The 27029-nt window shown below is 39.5% G+C and overlaps 1 protein-coding gene across 1 annotated transcript in view; it reads right to left on the bottom strand.

The window, feature by feature from the left end:
• Positions 1-27029, bottom strand: part of ADGRA3 (adhesion G protein-coupled receptor A3) — a 132597-nt gene that overhangs the window by 13608 nt on the left and 91960 nt on the right. The window contains exons 11-16 of the mRNA XM_034670963.1: positions 21409-21570; positions 18883-19086; positions 11187-11400; positions 10768-10976; positions 1294-1418; positions 71-194 (exon numbers count right to left, since the gene is read on the bottom strand). Of these exons, the coding sequence (XP_034526854.1) occupies positions 71-194; positions 1294-1418; positions 10768-10976; positions 11187-11400; positions 18883-19086; positions 21409-21570 (1038 nt within the window). The remainder of the gene's footprint in view (positions 1-70; positions 195-1293; positions 1419-10767; positions 10977-11186; positions 11401-18882; positions 19087-21408; positions 21571-27029) is intronic.

Here is a 27029-nt window from a genome sequence, read left to right as displayed (position 1 = left end):
AAATAAAACATGAAATTACTTTCTAATACCATTTTATTTTTCCCCATTTCAGGTTTTCCCTCTGACTTACCGCCTGGCAGATGCTGGCATTTCTGGTTTGGGTTATTCCTCCCACGAAGACCACACAGGTCAGGAAAATATGAAGGCACAAGTTCACAAGCATATGCCAGCCCTTGAGACTGATTCTAATCAAACTATGAAAAGGAAAAATATTAATGTTCAGGCTAGTTCATGTGAGGCAGGACACTATGCTATTCATCCGCAAGTTAGCAATTCCAGCTGCATAAAAGGCTGAATGTAAATGTTTTATGCTTAAACATTTTACTTGAAATACATGTAGTATCAGACACACACACACACACACACAGAATTTGAGACCTCATTTAACTCAATACAGTTTCTTAACATTTCACTCTATGGACTAAAAAAGACAAGTCATGTAGGGAACTATTGCACCCTTTAAAGGCTAAACAAATTCTCCATAATAAGAAATATCTGGGCTTCTGTTAGTTACCATGTCTTATGACAGCTGGAGTACTTGTTTGCTTCCAAGAGGTTTCTGCAAGGTGCCAATCTCTGCTTTTCTTGACCTACTAGGATAACATGGTCTAAACGCCCAGTACATTTCCTCCTGGCCTTTCATAACAAAATGTTGAAGTCTTTCTTTCTTTCTTTTAATATCAAAATCTCCTTTTGTTTCTTAACTAAATGTCAAGAAATGCCATATAAGTCTAGCTTAAATAGGAAAATACATCCTAGCAAAACTTCTTGTAAAGTGAATTTCTGCTTAGCAAATCCTTCTAGTTCGTTATTTCCTGCCATAAAATAAGTTTCTGTAGCTTTGCCTCCAATTAACAGAAACCATATCCATGCTTAAATGCCACAAACTGTCTTACAAGTGCCATCTATAAAACTAAGACGATCACAACATGCACAGTCATAAAACAGAAGTAACACCACGGTCGGCTTCTGGAAGACACCTCCGCAGGACAAGTCTCCAGCTCACCTCATCCACTGTTGCCCCCATGCCCCACCTCCCAGCCTCCAACACAGACCTCCCATATTCTTTCCCAGACACAAACAGATTGAACGCTATAAAAGGTGAATTTACCATCTCCTGGACTCATTACTTATGTCTCGAATTGCATGAACTGAAGGCGGCTTGTATGTATTCTAAAGTAACCGCTCTTCCTTCAGGAGGATAGCATGGTGTTGACCACAGTTTTATCCTAATTCAATGTGAAATAAACTTCCTCTGCTCGAAGTCCGCCATCGCCAAGTTGCCTTTCTCACCTGTGATGGTATATGTAACTGATGATGACCGCCAAGAGGCTGAAGAGGAGGATGACGGCGGTAGTATAAGCCACGGGGTGCAGCAGGCTGGAGGCCTGGGCGTAGAGTTCGGATCCTGTCAAGTCCTGAGGGAAGAGAGAAAGCCCCGTTCCAGCGGCACGTTTCTGGACGTGTGGAGATTTTTCTCCAGGGGTGAACACACTCTGACCCGCACATCTCCTTGTTTTTGTTTTGTTTTTAAAGATTTTATTTATTCATTTGAGAGAGAGAGAGAGAGAGAGCACAAGCAGAGGGAGAGGCAGACTCCCCGCTGAGCTGGGAGCCCAACTCGATCCCAGGACCCGGAGATCATGACCTGAGCCGAAGGCAGACGCTCAACCATCTGAGCCACCCAGGTGCCCCACATCTCTGTTTTACTCAAGGACCAATGTTTCATGTTATCTTCTTCACACCTTATTCTGCCTTCCTAACTTCCACTGTGTAAGCTACTTAATGGCACATGTACGTATGGTGTGTGTGTATACGTAAATATACACCTGCATACGTACGTACGCACACACACACACACACACACACCCCCTTGCTCTACATCTGAGATATAGATAAATCTGAATACTGACTTTGCTACAAGGATCATGGAGAGACAGCAGCAGCCTTGTGATAAGGCACAGCACAGTGGTACCTCCAAGTCAACCAAGCCTAGATGGGCCTTGCTGACCATTTGCACAGTCAAGTTCAACACCAAGTTCAACAAACACTAGCGGACCGACCACTGTGTAAAGCACTGAGGACATAATGGTGAGAAGTGGTTCCTGCACTTGAATTGCCCGTCACAGGGGAGAGGATCACAACAACGTCTGATGATGATAAAGGCAACATGGCTTTGGGAGTGAAGAGCTCAAAAATCTATACTGTAAGTAACAGCAAAGCACTTTTATAGCATTTATCATAATCCAGGCACCGGGCCAGCACTTTACATCGAGTAACCCTACGAGCTAGGTATACTACCAGCCCCGCTGTAAAGGCTGAGCAAGCGAGGCACAAAGAGGGTAAGTGCCACGATGATGAGGTCCAAGGGAACGTGGTGGCCAGTCTGTGCTCCCAAACACAATGCAGATAGTGCCCGACTAAAATGAAAACTGTCAACACCATAAGGCTTCCTTCCTTATAAAGGACGAAAGCAGGCTGGGCAGGTGCCTCTGCCCTGGCCACGGTTGCCACACCAGAAAATAGGGGTTGTAGAGTCACCAGATCCTGTCCGGAAATTATCTTTCTCAACTGACTCCAGAAGCTACAATATGACCGCTGGATGGATTCAGGAAGCCGTTCACAGTAAATGCACTTTTAATCCGGAGGTGCCTGACTCATCTAGAAAACCTACATGGAAAACCTACATTTTCTAAAGAATCGGAAGTGAACAATATACAAATTATAGATCTAAAAAGACCGTATCAGAACACTGTAACAAGCCCCTCACTGTAACAAATGATGAACAGAGGCCCACGGAGCCTGACAAAAATCACAGCTAATAGGAAACTGGAGATACAACGTGGGAAATTGAATTCTAGTCTGAGAGCTCCACTACGCCGTGATGAGTCTCAAACCTGCAATTCATCTATTTATTTGACAAATGTTAATTGGGTACCCACCATGGCCAGGCACTGTGCCAAGCACTGGATACTCAGCAAAACACAGAACGTAGTAGTCCCAGCCCTCGAGAGCTGACAGGCTGTAAACTGAGTACCGAAAAAGGGAAAAACAAGAGAAAAAGCCTAGCACCATGAAGTCTGCACAATCTGCCCCTGTGAGATGCTCACGTGATTCGTCTATGGCCCAGGGCCTCCGTGCGCTCACATTTTGCCAGAAGCCCAGAATATTCACGGGAAAACTCAAAAAAACACTGGGGCAATGAGAACCAGTTAGATGCTAGTAAAAGCAGACACACTTCCTCTCAATTTCTACAAGAAGCTACTAGTCCAGTGCAGAATTAATAACTGAAGATAAACTTTCAATATCTGGGATTTGGCCTCTAGACTCCTTCCATGCACCACGTACTTGACTTTCCTCTAGGAAATGTTCAATAACACGTCACCACTCACTTGCTGGCCACCTGAGTCTGGAGCAGTTGCCTCCCTGTACAGTGAAGACACCACCAATCCCCGGGCAGGGTCTGGGTAGGGGCCCGAGGGAGGGCACGCCAATGTGCCCTCCACAGGCCTCGTCAGAGAGCTAACAAACACAGGCAGCCACGTAATGTCTAATGAAACATCAAAGTGCCAACTCAGTTCTCAAAATATATTGTATATACTATTTACATTTAAAAGCAATTAGTATTTTTCAAAAGTCAAGTGAAGAGAACACAGTATAAGAAAGAAAGTGGAGGGTGAAATAAAGGGCTAGGCCTCTTATAATTCCGAGTCACAGCTGGAGGAAGGTACAGGTATTCTGGTCACTGGTCCCATGGGGCGCACTTCCTCTGGGACATTCTGGATTGTCACCACAAACTGACCTGCCCAAACGGAAGAGAACCCCCACCAACAGACTGACCTAAGGAAAGGGGTAAAGTGCCAGATAGTAAGTACTTTAGGCTTGAAGGGCCAAGAAGGAAATTGAGGCTACTACACAGGTCTTACTAACCACTTAAAGCAGCTCATGGGACGGAGCCTGTGGGTCAAATGTTCACCATTGGTTACAGACCTCAGATATAAAGAAAACAAATTAAGCTAAGAAAACCTTTTTTTTTTTTTTAAAGATTTATTTATTTATTTGAGAGAGAGAGAGAGAAAGTGAGTGTGTATGGGAGCAGGAGAAGGGGCAGAGGGAAAGGCAGACAAACAATCCTAAGCAGACTCCATGCTGAGCATGGGGCCAGACGCAGGGCTTGAGCTCATGACCCTGAGATCATGACCTGAGCTGAAAACAAGAGTCAGACACTCAAAATGACTGAGCCACCCAGGCGCCCCAGAAAACCTATCTTGACGGCACTAAAATATGAGAATAGAAGATTATTTGAGACAATTGAGAAGATTTAGATGGTAGAGAAGTTAAAGATCTAAACAAAGCCGAAATCCGAAACATAATTATTTTTCAATTATACTAGTAAACACATAAGCTCTGTGATACTATAACAAAAATATCACTAAATAGAAAATCACTAAATAGAAAATCACTAAAAAGAAAATAATGGAGACAGGAAGTGAAAAGTATAGTTTTTCACATTAGTTAACTTCACCAATGCAGAGAGCATCCAAACACCTGAAAGTATGTTTAAAAAAAAAAAAAAATCACAAAGATGATGCGGTCCCAAAAGGGAGAAGAGTTTTTGAAAATCTCTGTTAAACTGATAAAGAAACACTCACATATTTACATGTTACTTCTAGCCCAAGATTTACTAAATATAAAACCACTGGCAATTTTATTTTTTTTAAGTTTTATTCAAATTCAATTAATTAACATACGGTGTCTTATTAGTTTCAGAGGTAGAATTCAGTGATTCATTAGTTGTGTATAACACCCAGTGCTCATCACATCAAGTGCCCTCCTTAATGCTCACCATCCGGTTACCCCTCACTGACAGTTTTAAATAATCAATTCATCATCATTATATTAATAATAAGGATAATTATGATCTGCACAATGGAAGGAAATACAAAGAAATCCCCTCTGTTTGTCAGAGTTCAGAGAAATATTAAGAAGTTTACCAATAAAATAAAATTTAAAAATAGATCTGAAATCAGGAAAAAAAGAAAAAAAGACTATGACTTCTATACTGCTTTTAATTTTTCCCTTAAGGGAAAAAGAAAAAGAATCTCAAGATTTTGCTCCCCTACCTCACACCATATACAAAGGTCAATTCTAGCCGAATCATGGACTTAAATGTAAAAGATAAAAAACAACAAAGCTTTTAAAGAAAACAAAGAATATCTCCATAATCTTGAAGTAGAGAAAGATTTTTTAAACAAGATATAAAAAGCAAAACTTGAGAAAAATTAAGAAACTCTGTTCATAAAAAGACAACATTAAGAGAAAAAGGAAAAAGTACTTTTATAGACTAAAATGTTTGTGTCCCTTCAAAATCCATTTGTTGAAATTGTAATCCCCAATCTGATGGTATTAAGAGGTGGGGTCTATTGGGAGGTGATCAGGACAGGAGAGTGGCCTCATAAGAGGATTAGCACCTTAAATAAGGGACCCTGGAGAGCTCCCTTGCCCTTTCCACCATGGGAGGACACAGGGAAAAGACACCATCTATAAGCCAAGAAGTGAGCCCTCACCAGACACCGAATCTGCTAGCACCTTGATCTTGGACTTCTAGCATCCAGAACTGTAAGAAATACATTTCTGTTCTTTATAAACTACCCAGCCGACGGTACTCTGTTACAGCCACTCAAACTCTTTAAGACAGGCATGGACTAGGAGAGATACTTGAACACATAAATCCAACAAGGAACTCCTATTCACCACTCATACCAAGAATTCCTATAAGTCAGTAAGAAAACAAGAGATAACCAAATTACAAATAGGCAAGACTTATATGCAGAATCTTAATGACAAACAAAACAAAACAAACAAGAGAGAGAAAGAGATAGAGATCATTTTTGTGGTTACCAGAGGCAGGGGATGGGGGGAGGGGGAACTGGATGAAGGTGGTGAAAAGGTACAAACTCCCAGTTATAAGATAACACTACTGTACGGGATATTTGAGACTTGCTGAGAGCGTAGAGCCTACAACTTGTCTTTCTTTCTTTTTTCGGTATCTATATAGATAACAGATGCTAACTAAACTTATTGTGGTGATCATTTCATAATATGTGGAAGTCAAGGCATTACGCTATATACCTTAAACTTACACAGGGCTGCATGTCAGTCTCTATAAAACTGAAAGAAAAAAAAACTGAAAGTCAAAGATAATGAAAACAGGCAAGATCTGAGCAAGAACTTCACAAAAGGGGATACCCACACTGACAATAAGAAAATGGAGAAGGGATCAGCATCATTAGTCAACAGAGAACAACAAATTAAAACCACAATGACATATCATAAAACCACCACCAAAGACTAAAATTAAAGACTCATGCCACCAAGCATTGGCAAGGATATGGAAAAAGTAAAACTCTCATTACTGTTGAAACTATACGGATAGCCTACTATCCAGTAATTCCACTCTGGAGTGCCCGTGTCCGTCAAAAACCATGTACATGAATACTCAGAGGAGCTTTCTCTTGATAGCCAGAACCTAGCAACAGCCCAAATGCCCATCAAAAGTGCAACACACCAATTCTGGTATTTTCCCACAATGAACTGTGTAGCAATGAAAAAGAATACACCAATGCCACATGCAAAAACAAAGATAAATCTCACAGACGTAATGATGGGAAAGAAACCAGACACAAAAGAGTATATACTGTAAAATTTCAATTTTATGAAAATTTAAGAATAGGCAAAATTGATCTATGGTGATAGACACAGGGGGTGGGGACATCTCATGAGACGGTGGTGGGATTAGCCAGAAAGAAGCATAGGAGAGCTAACAAGGGCTCAGGCCAAAATCTTGATCTTGATGGTACTCAAAGGTGCGTATTCATATAAAAATATCATTACTCCTAAGATCTATCTGTGTACTTTGCTCAATACCTCCACTGAACAAAATTGGTCCCCCTTGAAGACCACTTCAGAAAACTAATCCTGCAGATTTTCTATTAAACATGTGAAATAATATTTTACAAGGCAATTACTGGAAACAGAGGAATATCTAAATAAATCATGGTAGGAGCATAAAATAATATTCAGTGGTGAAAAAGAATGAAGCTGGGGCGCCTGGGTGGCTCAGTGGGTTGGGTGTCAGACTCTTGGTTTTGGCCCGGGTCCTGATCTCATGGGTCATGGGATTGAGCTGGGATTCTCACCCTCTGCCCCTCCCCCAACTCACTCTTGTGCTCTCTCTCTTGCTCTCTCTAGGATAAATGTATCTTAAAAAAAAAAAAAGAATGAGGAAGATATAGGAAGATTTCAGAAAGGAGATTTAGTGGAGTGATTAAAAACATTGATTTCTGGAGTCTGAATTCAGTTGAATTCAAATCTTGATTCCAACACTAACTTTGCAAAACTGGGCACGGTGCTTAACCTCACTATGCCCCAGTTTCTCTACCTGTAAACTGGGGGTAATGATAATAGCACTAGACCTCATGAGGTAGCTACAATGACCAAAGAAGTTAATGCATGTAAAGACTTCAGGAGAATGCCTAGAACATAAGCACTTAACGAAAATTAGCCAGCAGCATCATATCATCCTAAGTATCATAAGATATATTATTCCAAGGACACCATCACTGTCATAAGATACACTGTTTCGTGGGATAGCATGTTTGCAGCATGCAGCCCTCATGCAAAAATGGAAGATGACAGGACTAGATATTCATTCTGTTTCAAATACATGAAAATCCCTTCAACAACAGGCAAGAAACTTCTATTAGTGACAGGTTACCTACTTTGTACAGATAATGACCGTGATGGGGGAGAGAGGGAAGGAGGTCAAATTTTCACTATATGCTAATGTGTAGAAATAATTAAGACGTTTGATCCCTGTGAATGTAGTACGTACATAAGAATTACATTAAAACAATGTTGCGAGCATTCATGTTTAATTATAGTGTAGGTGGAGCTGAAGTTTGCTTTCATTCAGCAAGTTTTATACAAGTAAAATTTCAAAGCTGCACTAGAGGGATGTAATAACAAATGAGAGCTCTCTAGTTTCCTGTATTTCTGTGTGAACACAGTAACAAAAGGGGAAATCACGGTACAGGGGTTATTTTATCTTCCCTGCTATCACCCAATGACTATCAAGTAATACAAATAGTCTGACCCTACACGTTACCTCCTTACTACTCAGGTTTCTTTTATCTCCCACTGACTCCAGCTTCCAGAAATCTTTCTGCCTCAGTTCCTACTACTTCTGACCATTTATTTCAAACAAACCCAGTTTGCGCTTAAGTTTTTTTCTCTGGCTCCCATGGTGACCTGGGATATACATAACTGGTTACAGCATGACATGTACTGAACCAAACTATGGTAGCTATTCCGGATTTGCAAAAAAATATATTCTATCACGTTGTTTTAATACAAAGTTCTTTAAAACCCGATCAGGAAAAGGTTTTTATCTGCCAAAACAGGAATCTAGATTTCCTACAGAAAGCCATGTACTAAGACAATTTTCAAGAAAAACAGGATTTTATCGATTATTCAAAATAGTGTCAGGTAAGGAAAAAAGATGCTGATTTCCAATACTTAGAAGATACCTTTTTTATCTCAGACATAGGTTTATTCAAGAGTAGGCATAATTTCATTAGCTCCGCCTTCATGTTTAATTAGCAATTCTAAAAATCCCAGATACTAACTTTGTTGTAATTTTTGTTAACAGTTTCAGATACATTTTACCTTGCTACCTCTAGGTGGCACAGTTACATTTTAAAAGAGCAAAGGATATTCTTAGAAAATAGAAAAATATCTCAGCACTGTATTTTAGCTTTAAAGAATTGTGTATTACATTTTTTAAAAGATTAAAAGCATGAAAGATAAAATAGCTTATTCTTTCTAGAAAAGGATTATGCCAATTTAAATAGTTTAGAAGAACATCTAGGAAGTTTAAAAATAGACGCTTTTCACTAGTATTAAATAAAAATAAAAGTTTCACATGTGCAGTATCATGTCATTAACAGTGAAGCTTATAAAATGCCTTTTGTCGTGTCTTGTTTCATTTATTTTGCCCATTTTCTCTAGTTATTAATATAAAGTTCAGACACTGCTGTATCTCTATTATTTCTCCTCCAGTACTTCCTAATTTCGGGTTATTTTATAATCAAAATCTGAACGATAAAACACTTTTTAAAGTGAAAGAAAATGTTTCCTACTTTATTGCTTCATGCTTGAATGTGACAGGTCACTACAAAATAATAAAATGTGAACTTAGAGAAACCAGACCCTAATGTAACAGATATCAAACACCTTCTATTTGGGAGAAGCCTAAACTTATCAGCAAGAACTATACACAAGAAAAGGATAAATGACTTAAACAAATAGTCTGCCTGGTGTGTTCTCCACCCACTGTCAGCCGACCTAAAAAACAGACATATTCACGGAGGTCACTGAAAGACAATCCTCCCGCCCTGCTAAACAGTCTGTTCCCTCCTCTGCCTGTCGGACCAGATGCTGGGTATGGTATATACTTAACTGAAGTGCAAAGAGACAACCAAAAAAGGAGTTCAGGAAAATCTATTCTACTTCAGGCTTGCTTCAAAATCATTTCTAGTGGTAAATATACTTTTTGGGTTTTGTTTTTTTTTTTTTAAGATTTATTTATTTATGAGAAAGAGAGAACGTGTACAAGTGAACTCAAGCAGGCAGAGGGGCAGAGGGAGAGAGAGTATCCCAAAGAAGACTCTGCTGAGCCCAGAGCCAGACCTGGGGCTCGATCCCACAACCCTGAGATCATGATCTGAGCTGAACTCAAGAGTCAGACGCTTCACCAACTGAGCCACCCAGGAGCCCCATGCTTTTGTTTTGTTAAGAAAAGAAGGATTTACAAAAAGTAAGATATATCATGTTTCAAGATTATTTAGTGCTTTGATGAAATAACGTCTAGATAACAGATTCAGAGCTAGAGGCAGGAACAGAAACATAAGCGTCCTCGCTCCCAGGCTAGCCTCATGCCATTTCTCAAAACTGTCTTTCAGGTTCCTAAGTAATTCCTTCCCCTGTTCATCCAAATGCAGGTCTACCATATATATACTGTCATATAAAATATCAACTAGTATATCTAATTTCACACCTACCAGCTCAGGAATCAGATATACTTAAGTCACCCATACATTCATATACACATTTATATACATCTATACATTTTAGTTTCCCTGAGACTAAAGAAACTGACTACCACAGACTAACAGGTATGAATAGGTAAATAACAGAAAACAACATTAGCTCAATTAGCATTAACAGTGAAAAGACATGACCTGGGCCATATTGTCACTTACCGTGACTAAATTTAAATTGCCATAGTTACTCTAAATTCAAGAGTCTAAAACTTATGCTGTATAGTGTGAGAAAAAGGCTAGATGGCAAAGAAGGAAAATCTCTCATTATTCACTGCGTATCTTTGGGCAAATGAGTCACTCTTTCCTGGTTAAGAGTTGAACTCTACGGACCCAAAATGTCTTCAAATTTCAGAAAGTCAAAGTTTAGTGGAACTGATTGACTTATATACTGAAAATCTCTATAACCAAGTTCAATCCCATACATGGCACTCGGTCGTCACTTAATTTCCCTTTAAATTCGGAACTACCCCAAATATCACCTCTTATAGAAAGGTAACAATTTATATTAAAAGTTCAAAAAAAGAATCTTCACTGGGGCTTAACTACGCTTAGGGAAAAAATGAGGAAATTCAGTGTTTATGCATAAAGTTAACAACTGCCGTACCATTAAAACTGCATAGTTACTAAGGGAGTAGCACCGAATGGTGGTGATATTTTCATCCGAGTAGAGTATATGGCACCCATCTGACTTCCAGCCTCCTTGTCCGTTCAGCAAATCGAAATCCCACTGGGCGGCCACGGCATCTGCTCCGTGCGCGATTCGACGCAGCGTCACATTAACAGGGATGTGGTGGGTATCCACGTTCATACCATCTGGAGAAAATGGGAAATGAAAATATTTCTGAAACAAACTTCAGAAACAATTAAACGTCGACTTACAAACGAATGGGTACTCTGCGGTATCTTTTTTCACTAGGGACTCATTAAAATGAGAAGGGACAAAAATAAGCATTTTTGAGGTACGGGCTCTCATTAACTCCCACTGTCCAGTCACTACAGGAGACCAGAAACCATGTAACAAACCTATTTTGGTGAGAATCACGGGGGTAACCACCGAACGCCGTTTTCCATCGTCAGCCAAATTTGTTGAATTCCCAGTGGCTGGGAAAAGCTTTCCGTTGCGGAAGGCGAGGAGCTGAAGCTTATAGAGAGAGTCATCAGTGGGTCTGACTTCCCTTTTTTGCTTTGGTGAGAAAAGGGAAGGAGGAAACTGAATAGAAGCCTCGACGATAGTATTCTGAATATACATAAAAAACAAAATCAGAGAAAGGTTGCCATATTAGCATGCAGGAACCAGAAAGAATAGTTCAGATGGTCACGAGTGTTTTCTAACTGCATGCTACTGAACAGCTTTCTAAGTGGATGTATATGAAATTTAATAGTCAGAACAATTTATCAGGGACGTGAAATATCTGAACTCCACACCAAAGCACAGAGGAAGGATAAAATAAAGAGAAATGCAAACTCTATTTCAAAGAGTTAAAGTCGTAAACAAGGAATTATTTCAGACAATAAAGTGAATTTTCCCATGATAACAAATACTGCTGACGTCAAAAGCATTAAACAGATCAGGGATCTCAGTGATCAATCTTTCTATCAATTGTGCAACGACCAATTATAGAATAAGCACTTATGCAGCTTACTGCAAATGTGAGTTTAATTAATTTGGACTTATGGAACTCTAAGGGGTTTTAGGATGGATTCAAACTGTCAACAAAAAGAAATTCTACAGACTTATTAGAAACTTAGAGTCAAGCAAACTCTGATTTTAGCAGAAGTGCCCCTGAGACTAAGAAACATGTTAGAAATCAAGTTAGAAAAACATAACAACAAACAGAACAGCTGGAAATGCTGGCTGATCACTGAATGTTTGACATACTTCTTTATTAGGGATTGTTAAACTATAAATTATTCAGCAGTCGATAAAAAATAAATCTGTATACCAAGGAGGCAAATAATTAACCACCTAAAAAAATTCCCTGTTTTAAGAATTAATCACAAAGTTTTTCTCTTGACATCAATCTCTCTCCCATCCAATGTCCACATTGCCAACAGAATTTCCTCCTAAGAAACACATTTGATCTTATATTCATTTAAAGAACACCCCAGTTCTCCAATGTTTAGAGAATACTGCCCCCTCAATCCTAAGTACATCATATGATTTGGCTAAAATCTACATCTCAACTTCTTCTCTAACATTCCCTATACCACCACCTGTAACCTGGCCACCCTGAATGTATCAAGCCTTGAGATTTCCTACATTTTTCATAACACTTGTGAGCGCTGCACACGCCAGGACCCCTTGCTGAAATGCTCTGCTGTTCTTTTGTTTGGCAAACTCCTGAACGGGGTAGATCTGATTTCTAGCAAGATAATTCTGCAGGCAATGTTAAAGATGGATCAGAGTAAGAGCGGGGGACAGCCAGGAGAAAGACAACTTTAACGTGGGGCTTTTTTGGATGATTAATTACATGACTCCTCAGTACACTGCTTTTCCAGTGCGCTGCTCTCTCTTCTGGCTTCAAGTGGCATTCTGCACACATCTCTATCTCAACTAATACGTGCAATATCACAGTGCAACTCACTGTCTGCCCCTTGAACTATAGTGGCAGGATTTTTGAGTGCAGATCATCTCACTTATTTTTCCGGACCCCCTATGTTAATAATTGTTCCTGGCACATGTATTTGATAAAAGTAACCCACTGTTTGTAAAACTAATGAAAGTCTGTATGGCATGATTATATTTTTAAAAAGGTTCCATTTAAGCAAGTGATTAACTTTAAAATGAGTTTTTAACAGCTGTGCTTAGAACAATGCTGGAACACACTGGACATACACAAATATCTGCTGAATAAAGTATTTTGATAGTTTGAATATTGGAAGTTTGAATACTTCTTTTAAACTGGAGATGCCAAGAAGATAGTTGGTAGAAATATTTTGCCTAAGAAACATTCACAAAAAGTTTTCTACTATTCTCACTTAGAAACATAATTAATAACCTGATGGAGACACAAAGTCTGTTATAAATTCATCCAGTAAATTTCTATTCTGTATATAAATTTATCTGAAGTGTGAAATGAGGTATGCAAAAAAGGAAAAACATCAACAGATAACTAGGTCAAAATCCTGATAAAGCGTTACATACTAGACATTTATTAAAACTTAAGAACTATGAGATCAATAAAATAACTTCATCGTGAACACAAAACGACTCAAAAGCAAAGCACAACTCTCTGGGAAAGTTATGGGTTATCAAATTAATTTTAAAAAGAAGACATACTGGCATTTTCTTTTTTTTTTTTTTTTAAAGATTTTATTTATTTGACAGAGATAGAGACAGCCAGCGAGAGAGGGAACACAAGCCAGGGGGAGTGGGAGAGGAAGAAGCAGGCTCATGGGAGGAGCCTGATGTGGGGCTCGATCCCATAACGCCGGGATCACGCCCTGAGCCGAAGGCAAACGCCCAACCGCTATGCCACCCAGGCGCCCCCATACTGGCATTTTCTAAAAGAGCTGGAAGAGGAAATGACATCTATGATTTCTAGAAGTCAGAAAATGTTTTCTACCAAAGTTTAAACTTGTAAAACCATCCAAACAACAACAAATTATAAAAAGTCAGAGGAGTATGAATAGATCACCAAGAGATGAAAGCTACATACTTTGGCTTCTAAAATACCCTTTGAAGTCCAATATGGAATATGCCTCAATAATAATTACAGGGGCTCTGGGATGGACAGAGGATGGCTAGGAGCGCTGGAAAAACTGAATCAATGATGAATAATGTCTGGATTTTTATAGTAAGAATATAATATTTGTATATTTCATTTCTTTAAAAGAAGTGATTGTTTATTATGGAAAAGTTGTAAATCTCATGAACCAAATCACATTCATTTGTTACATTTATCATGATTTTACCTTTTGCCTGCCACTTGACTTCTAGGCAAGGAACCAGTCTGTCATTTTATTTAACCATCTATTCATTCTAAAATGTATGGATCATAGCAATGGAAACAGACGTGGCAATTACAGCTAATGAATCAGAAAAAGGCGCTCTTAAATCCCTTCGGGAAATATATGTTTTTGGGGTCTCATGTTCATTATTGCAGGTCACATGCCACCCCTGGGAAAGGAACATAAGATCTGAAACAAGAAACCAGGATGTGGGTCCCAGCCTCAGCGTTTCGTGGCCCCCTAACACGGCACAATTTTGTTTACGCTCTCTGGGTCTCCTCTGTCACAGGCATGGAATGATCGTTCTAACAAATGGCTGTGAGAACCACAGGGGATCATGACCGTGACAAGCACAAGAGACTACATAACCGTGGGTGGTACTTCTATGACTATTACTGCCTCAGTGTGACGGGTGGTTATCTGGAGGCTGGGGAGACAGAAAATGCCTTCAAATAATGGACTTACCAACAATCACCTAGACCCTCAACATATTTTGACTTCCACAATTCACTTTAAGTCTTAATTTCAATACTAAAAATCGACAAGGTATGAACATACATGAAATGGATGTTATCATAGAGCTTTTATTATTTTATTTGCAAAATTCGTGTATATTTCCCTACTTACAATGACATTAAACCAGGAAGAAAATGCACATCATAAAGGATATTAATTCAAATACTTCCACTAGATTTTAACACCTTTCCTTCTGAAACAATGTGAACTTCTGCTACTATGGAATTAATAAATTAAAATTTCCTGAAATCCTAATTTTGCTCACTTCTATAGAATTCTAACAGTAAAACTGGAATAAGTCAAAGAGGCACCTGCCTTAAAACAGTAAAATACTAAAACAAATAATAAAAATACTAATTTACTCATGTTGTCTTAACTTGATTTTAAACAGATAGATACAATACGTCCTACTTTTCTTGTGTATAATTAGTTATTAAGTGCGTACCACTTTTTGATTATCTCACTGCTAAAAATTAACAGGGATTACGTTTGCCTTCAGAATCAAGTTTTTAACTAACTTTCCTTGCTAATTAAAGCTTTGGCTGTTAAATTTTATCCAACAGTATTTACTGGATGTTTCGTTGCTCTGTGCTAGGCACTCTGGAGATAACACGATGAGTAAGCCATGGTCCCTGCCTCAAACATTCATAATCTAACAAGGGAGAGACAACAACAATAAAACAATACTAAGAACATGTATTAAGTGCTTATTCTGTGCTGGACACTACTATGAATGTCTACACATTTGTCTCATTTAATCCTCTCAATAACCCTTTGAGCTATGTACTATTTCATGATGCCTATGTAACCAATGAGGAACTGAGATTCAGAGAGGTTAAGGTACTTTCCCAAGTTTGCACAGCTGTTAAGTGGGGGAGAAGAAGAGACCACATTCTCTATCACCATATCCCATGGCTTCTCACTATAACTCAACTTGCCATGATACCTTCTAATCAGCTATCCATAATAGCTTCTAATTATTCTGGAGGACGAACAAAGCACTATGAAACTAACAGGCAGTGATGAATTCTCAGGAAGAGAAGGAAGGTACTATTTGAATGGAGTCTTAGAAACACAGCAGCAAGGCTTTCACCAGGCAGGGGTGAGGGACCGAGGGCAGGAGAAGAGGCAAAAAGGAGGGAGGGGGCATAAAGACATACACGACTGGTCTGGAAAGTTAAAGAACTTTAGTTGGGCTAAAACCCTAGGGGTTGAGAATGAGGGAAATAGGGAATGCATAGAGAAACACTGATTTTTACATTACAGTCAAGAAAACATTAAAGAACCAGTTCTTTTAGGCTATATTACAACTGAACTCAAAACACCAGCAAGTTCTAAAAGCTCTTAGTCATGTATCAAAAACAGGTACTGTCTGGTGATGCTAGCATAGTCTGTGATGTACTAACGAGGGAAGGAAGCATTCGGTGAAGACAACAGCAGAAATTCGGTGTTGTAAGAGTCAGCTGACAGCTACTTCAGTCTCGCGGTGACCCCGCGACTGAGGCCAGGCACTGGAACTCACTGCCGACTCAAGCCCTAGTTCTGCCCTCAAGCAATCCTCGGTCTGGTAAAGGAGCCACAAAACCCATTTGGCTCCTGTGTATCACGTGCAATGACAAAGAGAAGAGAAGAGTGTTACAGGCAAAGTATGCAAGAGAAATAAAGGAGATGAGGGTAGGAGAGGACTGACAGGGTAGTATTCAGTCACGGTTTCTTGAAGGTGACATTTCTGCACACAGCCGAATAGCCCAGGAAAGGGAAGAGGAGGAGCTGGGAATTCTAGAAGAATTAGCATGAGACTGGCCAACGGCTGGAAGAGGAGCCAAAGGAGGTCTGCTGTTACTGGACCCAAGAAAGAGGGCAGGAAGAGCTGTGTGGCAGGAGTGCAGATAAATGCCAAATGAGAAGGCTACCCATGGCCAGCCTCCAGACAGACACGGAGTAGCTATCAGGCGATGAGCAAGGTCAATTTCCATGCCGGGTAGATCCAGGATCATGCTAACAATAGTAACCACCTGAAATGATGCAGATATGGACAACCTGCACAGCTCCCGCAAATGGGAAGGCTCCTGGAGGCCCTCAAGTTGCTAAAGGATGGACGGACTGGGTGGTGCTCCTCGGAGGACCAGCGGGGCAGGCACTCAGGAACTGGCACAGCGGCTAATTTTGCTACAGGGTAAGGAAGTATTTCAGTATCTTACTGACTATCCTGGTTGCATTGGTACATGCTGGTCGAACATCAGGTAGGCCTAGGTAGACTAATCTGTATGAGAAGGATGGATTTTAAGGAAGAGCCTAGAGACCCAAAGACTAAATGGGAAGTCACAATGGTTTGGGTAATACAGAATTCCAAACCAGACTGTGATGGTACAAAGACAGAAGGGCAGAGATTGAAGAAATACGTAGGGAGCAATTCAAGTGAGGCTCCTATTGCTAACAGAACTGACTTTTTAGAGGTTTAACTTCATATGTTAGCATATTCTCCCATTCAAAGGTAATATCATCAATTAGGAGGTGTTAGTGATATCTTAGTATATGCAAGGCATAAAAAAAAAACGCATGCAAAAAGAGTAAAAATTGCCCTAATATAATAAAGTTAAAAATGTAAAGTAAGTTTTCTATTAAAGTGTTAAAGCATTTTGCTCTGTTGATGTTATAATTTTTAACTAATTTATGTCATGAAGGATATATTCCTTTCTCACTTGGTTTAATCATGTCCATCAATGAAGCATGAATAATAGTGTAATGTGTCCTTGGTTTCTGGCCACAGATGATCTTAAAAGGATAGAATAGTATGAAATTGACAAATCTGAGTGTGTTCATTTAAAGCTCTCTACTCTGACAGGTAGAAACTCTCCTTACCCAGAAGGGTAGCTTGTGAAATTGATGAAATGTAGGGTTTCATCATTTGTAATCCCTTTCTACCAACTATGATCATATAAGATAGAAGGGTTCATCAATTTTAAGTGCTCCTCAAAGACACATGCCTCTCTCTCTTGGGCTGGTGTGCGATGCTGTTTCTCTGCCTTCTGTGGTATGTTCTTACTGGCGAACAGCACAATAAGGAAAACAGCAGGTCTGCAGGAGTATGGGTGGGTGCGTTAAGTACCCCCCCCAGAGCGAAGAGTCACAAATAAATCTTGCCAATTTTCCTCTGAGTATGTTATATCAAGTAAATATATTATCAATAGACATTCTGACCTAGCTGAGACTGTCTTGGGCTGGGGGGGGGGGTGGACTATTTCTAAATTTGGCAAACCAGCTCTCCTTATGGAGGTCACCCACAGCAAAGTATAACAAAATAATGTTAATTTTCATTCATTCATTCATTCAATATTTACTGAGTGCCCACATCCATCCATCCATCCATCCATCCATTCAATATTTACTGAATGCACACATCCATCCATCCAGCCAGCCAGCCATCCAACATTTACTGAGTCCCCACAAAGTACTAGGACACCTAACAACCGTTTGATCAATTACCACGAAGCCTTTAAAGTGAATGCAATACTGGTTGTGATATAATTCAGGGACAACCCACAAACAAAGAATATACTATGTAATTAAAATCCACAGAGAACATAGTTACACATGGCCACACAAAGTTAAATGAGAAAATGTGGTTCCATCAGGGTGTTGGAATTGTACCTTCAATGTAGTTTAATGAAACACATCTATACCCCAAATGTTAAAACTCAATAAAAATGCTTTTCATTTTGCTTGCTGCAATAAAACACACATTTTCTGAAGACAGATCACATGTTTGCACTTCTTTGCCAAAAATCTTGATCTACAGATTGCCTGATTAAATGCCTGATCTCAAGGCTGGCTTTTCCATTAGGTCCAGTGGGCACAGAGCCAAGAGCACACAATACTTTGAGGAGGTCTACGAAAATGTTTTCATGTCTTTAAAATCGGGAGCATAAAAATGAACTTTCAGGTCAAAGAAAATGTTCTAATATGTATTAATATATTCATCTTTTTACCACATGCAATCATAAAGTATAATTTTGATATTTTTGTGTGGAGAATGGGGTCCAAAGGACAAAAGTGTGTAGGCCCATGAAAATCATAGCATGTCCCTTCCTCGTCTGAATTTCTTTTCAAACAACAGCCAAATAATACCAATACCCACCCCACTGCCAAATAGCTTCTGATAAGGTTATTTTGCAAAACAAACCATTTTGAGTATTCTAATCTGACAGTACTAACAGTAAAGGGTCTTAAATGCTTCTAGAATATAACATACCTTTAGTGCCAGACTTGAAAATGTATTTGAAACATTGCACTTAAAGCTCAGCTGCTTATCCAGGTTTCCATCCGGGTCCCGCCTCCCATACTCGGAAAGGCCTGTCCGGTCAGCGGCTGCCACCTTCTGGAACACGGTGCACGTCATCCCAGTGAAGCCCGCGGCCTTGATGACATAAGCTTCCAGAGCAATATTGGGTGAATACTTCAAAAGTCAATCAAACAGGAGTTATGAAAGATTTACAGCATGAGGGAAAAGCACTTTCCAAGAGTTTTCAAACACAAAACACTGTACATAAGCTAGAGGCAAAAGCTCACCTTCTAATTTAACAAAGACACTGTGCAGGTAACTGGCACATAAAAAAGATGCTGAAAACAAAAGGATATTCTAAACTAGACACATACCAAGTGAGGAAACAAGGCGTAAAGTATGGAGGATCAGAGATAAGTGAGAAATCTATTAAAAATCATTTAAAGAGCACTTTGTAGGAAACTATAAGCTAAAAATGAAAGTGTCTTACCAAAAAAAAAAAAAAAACCTAGAGAAATCAGGGGACTCCCTTAATGATAATACAAGAGGAGTACCAGGGTTTGAGAAATACGTTTTTTTTTTTTTTAGATTTTATTTATTTATTTGACAGAGACAGAGAGAGTAGGGGAAGCAGCAGGCAGAGGGAAAGGGAGAAGCAGGTTCCCCACTGAGCAGGAAGCCCACTGTGGGGCATGATCTCACGACCCTGTGATCATGACCTAAACTGAAGGCAGACACTTAACCGACTGAACCACCCAGGTGCCCCTGAGAAATACACTTTTAACAGTCGCCTCGTTCTGGGGCACTCGGCTGGCTCAGCTGGCAAAGCATGCGACTCTTGATCTTGGGGTCATGAGCTGGAGTCACGTTGAGTGCGGAGATTACTTAAATAAAAATTTAAAAAGTAAAATTAAAAAACAAAAAAAATAAAACTCTCCTTGACACTTCATGTCATATTCACTCTTTTCTGTTAAGGGGAGTTCGAGTTCACTCTTTGCAGGCAGACAGCATCTCCGTCCTCTCTTTAAGGATGACTAGTGAAGCTTACTGTATAGGCAAGGCACCATTCTAAGTGCCTAATTTTTTAAGCATAAAATTTCTGTGTAAGGTGTGTAAAATCTATTAGGAAGATAAGATACAAATTTAAAAAATATAAAAGGCCACACAGAATCTGCCAAGCACCATATGCATGGTAGAAAAGAATTGGTGGTTCCCCCAAATATTCAAGATTAACAAATCTTTGCCTTAACTTCTGTCGTGCAGATGACACACTGTGAAAAATCTTACTAACTTCAATTGTACTTGTTAACAAATGACATTTCATTCTTTCGTTGAGCAGAGATACATAGAATTATGACAAATATGTGAAACCTCAGTCAAAAGAAAGAAAACTGCAATTTTCAGGTACCGTGGAAGCTGTATCCTATTAAAGATGCATAATTTTTACACTTTGAAGTGGAGTGCAGACACCTGCAATGCACTTTTATTATATCCTTGAGTTCTCTGAAGAACCCAGGAGGGTCAGAGAAAGGAAGAAGTTCTTGGAGCTGAGTAGTTAGGCAAAAGCATGGGGTTTAAAATGGATCTAAATGACCAGGTAGAACCAAATGTGGCCATAAAAATGGCCAGCTGGTTTCAGGTAAGGTCACGTACCTGAGAGAGAAAACCCTGAACTACATTGCTAGGACAGCAGTCACAGTAGCCCTCCTCCATTCCATTTCCTACTCAAGGAGGTAATCCTAAGCTTCACTGAGCAAAAGGAACAATAAAACACGGTATCATCAAAAAGATCCCAAGGATCTTTGGGAAAACAGTAATCTTTAATTGTATAAAATCACAGGAGGAAGTCTAGAATATTCTATGAACTCACTGAAATAATTAGGAAATGAAAACCATGGACCAGATCAGAGTGTGAGTCATAAGGGAATGACACATTATTTACGTTTCACCACATTTTTAGAAAAAGTCAGCAGGATACCAGCTCAATTTAGCACAAATAAAATTTAATACTATTTAACTGAGTGATTATTAAATATAAATACCCATCATTCCAAGAGCGAGACCGACTGGAAATGCCAAGAGTTCACGGGGGTTGGAGGGCCTCCCAGTTCTCTTTTGAAATTGGAACCTGGGCAAGCAATCAGGCACTCTCTCAAAGCATCCCTCAAGGCCAGAACAGAGCACTCGCTGGGCTGGACGGTAGGTCGATGACAGACAGTAAGCAAACCTACCGTGTGCTGATTTGGTTTTAGATTAAACGATGAGAACCTTTCAAATGGCAAATTAAGAAAGTATTTTCCAGGTACCAAAAAAAACAGATAACTCAAAAGCAAAATGAGCTTTAAACTGTTAGACAACAGAAAATTCTGCAATAATCGGCAGTAATGGAAAATACCCTCCCTACCATGAAGAAAAAAAAAAAAAAACAACCTATCCTTTTTAAGTTGGCTTTCAACGAATTTTTTTCTTGGAATTCTAGAACAATGTTACACTTACTGTTGAATAAACATGAGCTCCATTTGCTAATCGGTATGTAGCGATGCGCTGTAAACACTGAACAATTCTACTGCAGGCCTTTGCTTCTCTCTGCGCCAGCCACAGGACACGCTCATCAGCCAACACGATATTGCTTGCGATGTCAACCATCACATCGCCTAGCTAGCAGGTGTGCAGGAGAGAAAAGACAGACTTTTAAAACCAATGCAGGATGGTTTACACGTAATCAAAATCACAATGAGACACCCAGATTGGCCTTCAGGCTCCATGTTCACGTGAAAACCCAACGGCCACTTTATATTTTCTCACTGAAACGTTTTCAGATAGGCATAGTACATTCGGTTATGACCATTTGGTAACATTTAGCTTCCAACAGTAAATAATCCCCAACTCATTGGTGAAGGATGGCAGGTGGTAACCCATTTGACAAGCGGGAAAAAAAGGCAATTAAATTAATCAAGGAGAAGGGAAAGATAGCCCATGGTTCCCAGACTAAAGAGATCTCAACTCTTTGTCTGGGAAAACATTTATAAACACCCTTTTCTGTGTAAGTGTTAACTCAGTATGACTATTAAGAAATACACATGGCCACCTCTTTTAGTATCCTGATACGTCCAAAACTCTAGGTGTGTCCAGCTACTATGAGTTCCCCCCATGGGCTGGGCCACCGGATGGGTCTTCGCACATACGGTTTCCACTACCTCGAATGAACTTCTTCCGTTCCTCCCAGCTTGATGAATGCTTTAAGATCCAGGGCCACGAAATAAACGGATCCTAAGAGGGGCTCACTTTTCCAGCACTTGTTTTGTTTCATTTACTGAATTCCTTTTATTAAGTTCAGTTCCTCACTCACAGATGTAAACATCTGTCAGCGCCAGCAAAGTGTCCATTAACTCTTGACGCTGACTTGTATGTCCTATGTCAGAGAAATGCAAGGAATAGTCCAGGCTAACGAGACATACTGGTGTCAAGGGGGTTTGGTATTGAGCAAAATGTTCATGAGAGGGAGACCTATGGCAGAAAGAACTACAAAAGCATTCCAGAGGCAGGATCAGAGGATTTACAAGCTGCCTGGTCCTCTAATCAAGAAGCAAGTACCAAAGGTGTTAAGCCCCAAAGGCAAGCAAGAAAGCCAAGGCCCTTTCAGCAGATGTATTTTGATCATCCCAGAAGATCCCAGATGAGTTTTTCAACCCTGTTCTGCATCCAATACTCTTCCCAAGATGTATAATTATGAGGCTGAGATGGAACTGGAAAATGTTCAGTCCATCCCACCCATGGTTCACTTCACAAACGAGACAAGAAATCCACCAGATCGCAACACTGGAACGCAGTGGGATGAGGCAACTAAGTGAGGACAGGGCTGAAGAACACAACTTCAAATCCTGACCGCACTGGCTGAGCTGGACACTTCAGCTCTTGTGCCTTCCTTTATTTGTAAAAAGGGGGATAATAAAAATCCTATCTTTTCTGAATGTTGTGAAGATTAAGTTCCTATAATAAGTACTAGTTTCCTGAAACCATGCCTGGTTAGCTGTCTTCATCATTTTATTGCTCCTTTTTTTTTTTTTTCAAACATTTCAATTCCAGCACAGTCCTTTCTTTGAAGATAGTTCTAGAAGGAGTGTTAACAGGGGTGGTGCATTTATATCCAAAAATAGGTAAGAACTCATAGAACTCAACAGCAGAAAAACCAATCTGATTAACAGGTAGAGGATCTGAATAGACATTTTTCCAAGGAAGACACACAGGAGACCAACAGGTACATGAAAAGGTGCCCTACATCGCTAAGCATCAGGGAAATGCTAATTAAAACCACAGTGAGAGGTCACCTCACACCTGTGAAAATGGCTATCGAGAAGATAAGAGGTAACAAGAGCTGACGAGGACGTGGAGACAGGGGAGCCCTATGCACTGCTGGTGGGAATATAAATTGGTACAGCCACTTACTTATGGAAAACAGTACGGAGGTTTCTCAAAGGATTAAAAAAAGAACTACCATACGTTCCAGCAATTCCACTTCCAAGTATTTATCCAAGGAAAATGAAAACACTAATTTGAAAAGACATAAGCACTTCATGTTCATACCAGCATCATTTATAATACCCAAGATATGGAAACAACCTAAGTGTCTATCAATGGATGAATGGATAAAAAAGATGTGATGTGTGCGCACAGCTGCACGCACACGCACACACATACTGGAATATTACACAGCCATAAGAGAGGACATCCTGCTGTTTGGACAACATGGCCGGAACTTAACGTGAGGTATTATGCTAAGTGAAATAAGTCAGACAGAGAAACACAAATACCATAGAATCTCACTTACACGTGGAATCTTGAAAAAACAACAAAAAACCAAAATGAAACAAAAAACCACCAAGAGAACAGACTGGTGTTTCCCAAAGATGGGAGTGGGCAAAACAGGTAAAGGGAATCAAAAGGTACTAATTTCCAGTTATAAATAAGTCATGGGGATGTAATTGTACAGCATGGTGACTACAGTTAATAATACTGTATTACATATTTGAATGATACTGTATTGCATATTTGAAAGTTGCTAAGCGAGATCTTTCTCATGACAAGCAAAAAAATTTTGTAACTCTACGGTGATGGATGTTAACTAGACTTATTTTGGTGATCATTTCACAATACACACAGACGCTGAATCATTATGTTGTACACCTAAAACTAATATAATGTTATGTCAGTAAAAAACAAAAAATTAAATTGAATTTAAAGAGAGGGGTGCCTTTTTCAAGTCTGTGTTCATATATAAATAGGACCAATGCATCCAGCAAAACTGCCTTTCTCTACTCTCTAAAGTGCTGCCACTTCATTCAATTAAAAATAGTTTACTGACTTCTTAATGCCCCTAACAGTATATCACAATTCTTTCCTTATTTTATTTCCAACATAAACATCTCGAGGACAGAGACAACACAATGTCTCACTTATATTTATACCCTTACTCAGTAGTAAAACTCCTAGTGTAGAAGCCAATAGCTACACAGTTCCGTTAACTCACTGACTAAATATTTATTGAGGACCAAGGTCAGCCAGACCCTGTCCAGAGCAATGGAGATACAACAGTAAGAGAAACACACAAGATCTATCTGGGGGCTTATAATCTTTGAGGAAAATACAAAACAAGCCAGTAAGCACGTTTTTTATAAGTGACTAGGGGTTATGACAGCTACACTGAACAAATGTACCAGAGTGATATCTGATGAAGAGTAATGGGATTTAATCCAAACACCCTATTTTAATAGACTCAGACATTCTCAAAGGGCATTTCCCCCAAACCCGAGACATTAACAAGATCAGCTGAGAATTAGAAAGGCCTATATATAATCAACCTCAATGCAGTCCAGAGCCTATTCATTTTATACAACTCATGGATTATTAGCATCCTAGTATATATTTTACATATCCCTAATAAACAGGTATGGGGGTGAATTTCATTCTAACAGAAGCCCTCTTCAGTCGATGAAGTGTCTGCCTTCAGCTCAGGTCATGATCCCGGGGTCCTGGAATCAAGCCCCGCATCAGGCTTCCTGCTCAGCGGGGAGTCTGCTTCTCCCTCTTCCCTTCTCGAACCCTGCTCATGCTCTCTCTCTCTCAAGTAAATAAATAAAATCTTACAAAAAGAAAAAAAAAGAAGAAGAAACCCTTATTTCTGGAGTTATAAAGAAAGGCAGTCATTCCCCAAATGGCAGGTGCTGAATATGTCCTTCAGCCCATTTATACAGCAATTGGAAAAATAACTGCCAACTCTTAACAGGAATTTAGAGTAGCTGGAATAACTTGGCTAAGTGTCTATTATTACCTATTGCTATTTCAAATTTTTATGCAAAAATAAATAGGTAAAAGAGATGCTGTGGTTAAAATATGCTCTACAGCTACCAAAGAAATTCCCATTGGCTGCAAACACCGAAAAGATAATATATAAGAATATCCAGACCCTAAGGTACTGGAGAAATAAATATATAAGGTATTTGTAAATTAGCGCAATTACAATTCCACTTGTCTCATTTTTTTTTGAAGTTTTAAACGTATGGACATTATAAAGATCCAACGTGAGACCTGACAAATACATCATTTCTACTGCAAAACTGTAATTATTACCTGATCACAGAGCTACGGCTAAGGCCCACTAGGTAATGCCAGTCTAGCACTTTCACATGTGTTAATAACTGTAAAGAAAAGAATCTCTCTACGAGGGTACACAGCTAGCCAAGAGTGACTGCTTTCACTGAGAACAAGCTATCTTTCTCATTATTTCATTCCAAATGGCTAAGAACTTAGGAAAGGGATTTGCTGCCAAAATATTCCCTGAAGCAGGTAATCATAGAATGCTGTATACTTCTATAGCTTGTTTACAAAAGCAGCTCTGAATCTGTCACAGGGGCAAAAAAGGACACAAAAAGGATAACAGCGCATGAAAAATTACATTGGATTAAAAAAGTATTCCTACGATCTGACACACAAAGATAGTTTGGCAGTGGCAAGGATCATCAGAAAGCATTGTGTTTCTCCTTGACCTCATTTCCCAAAGGCCACTCCAGCCACAAAAGGGTCAGAAGGAATCATGCACCTGCTCTCCCACTTGTCACACTAAATGGCTGAGGTTCAAATAAAAACACGTGTGAAGCACTTTTATCAAAGATAGAAGGGTAAAGAAATGAAAATGCCGCATGAGCAACAAGGAAAGTGTGTCATTTGCTATAAGAATATTTCATGTTCTCAATATGCACGTTTGGAAAATTCTGATCAAAATGAGATCCACATCATCTGTAAATTTCATGAACTTTCTGATATGTCAGCACATGAAACACACAAGGTAATACATAAACTAAACTTGGTATTTAATTTTGATGGACTAGTAGAGTATAACCCCAGACAGAATATTTTTGTGCCTTAGAGTTAAATACTCCTGGGTTAAGACTTCAACTCTGTCACCTGCCAGTTAAATGCCCATGAGTCAATCATTGAGTCTCTCCAAGCCTCAGTTTGTTTGCTCATTTGTGAAATGAGTCCAAGAACCCTAAGAGAATTGCTTGGAAGGTTGCATTCCGTAGTAAAGTAAGAAAACAAAACTAAAGACAAATATCCTCCTGAGGCAATTCATGCCATTTTTGAGAAAAGCCAAGGATCTAGGCTCCTCCCCAGTTTGCATTTTCAAGCACAAAGCAGCAGGGGGCAGCCCTCCAACCCACCCCCATTGAATCTAATAACCAGAAAAGCAAGAATTAGACTCGTGTGGGACTGGGCAGTTGTTTGAGGACAGGTAAGGTGGTGATGGGTTGTACAGGAACGACATGCAGTCCAAACTTGACTAGATAATAGTAATAATAATAATAATAGCAGCAGCTGGTATTATTATTAAGTTCAGGCAATCCTCATGATTTTCTCCTAGATACAAATCATACCTATCTCAAAATGTTATTGCCCTGCTTGCTTTTAATGAAGGGCTTGCCCCACTGTGAAGCCAAGTTCTAAAAGTGTATTTATGTCCCTCTTCACTAGCTTCAATGTCCTGAGTGCCTCGGGATCCCACCGTAGGCTTCTCGGCTCGCTTAGTTAAGCAGTCAATATTCAGTGAGAGTCTCACTGTG

Source organism: Ailuropoda melanoleuca, chromosome 11, assembly GCF_002007445.2.
Source record: "Ailuropoda melanoleuca isolate Jingjing chromosome 11, ASM200744v2, whole genome shotgun sequence".
NCBI classification, from domain to species: Eukaryota; Metazoa; Chordata; class Mammalia; order Carnivora; family Ursidae; genus Ailuropoda; species Ailuropoda melanoleuca.
Note: the sequence above shows the minus strand (reverse complement) of the source record. Positions and strands in the feature narration are given on the sequence as shown.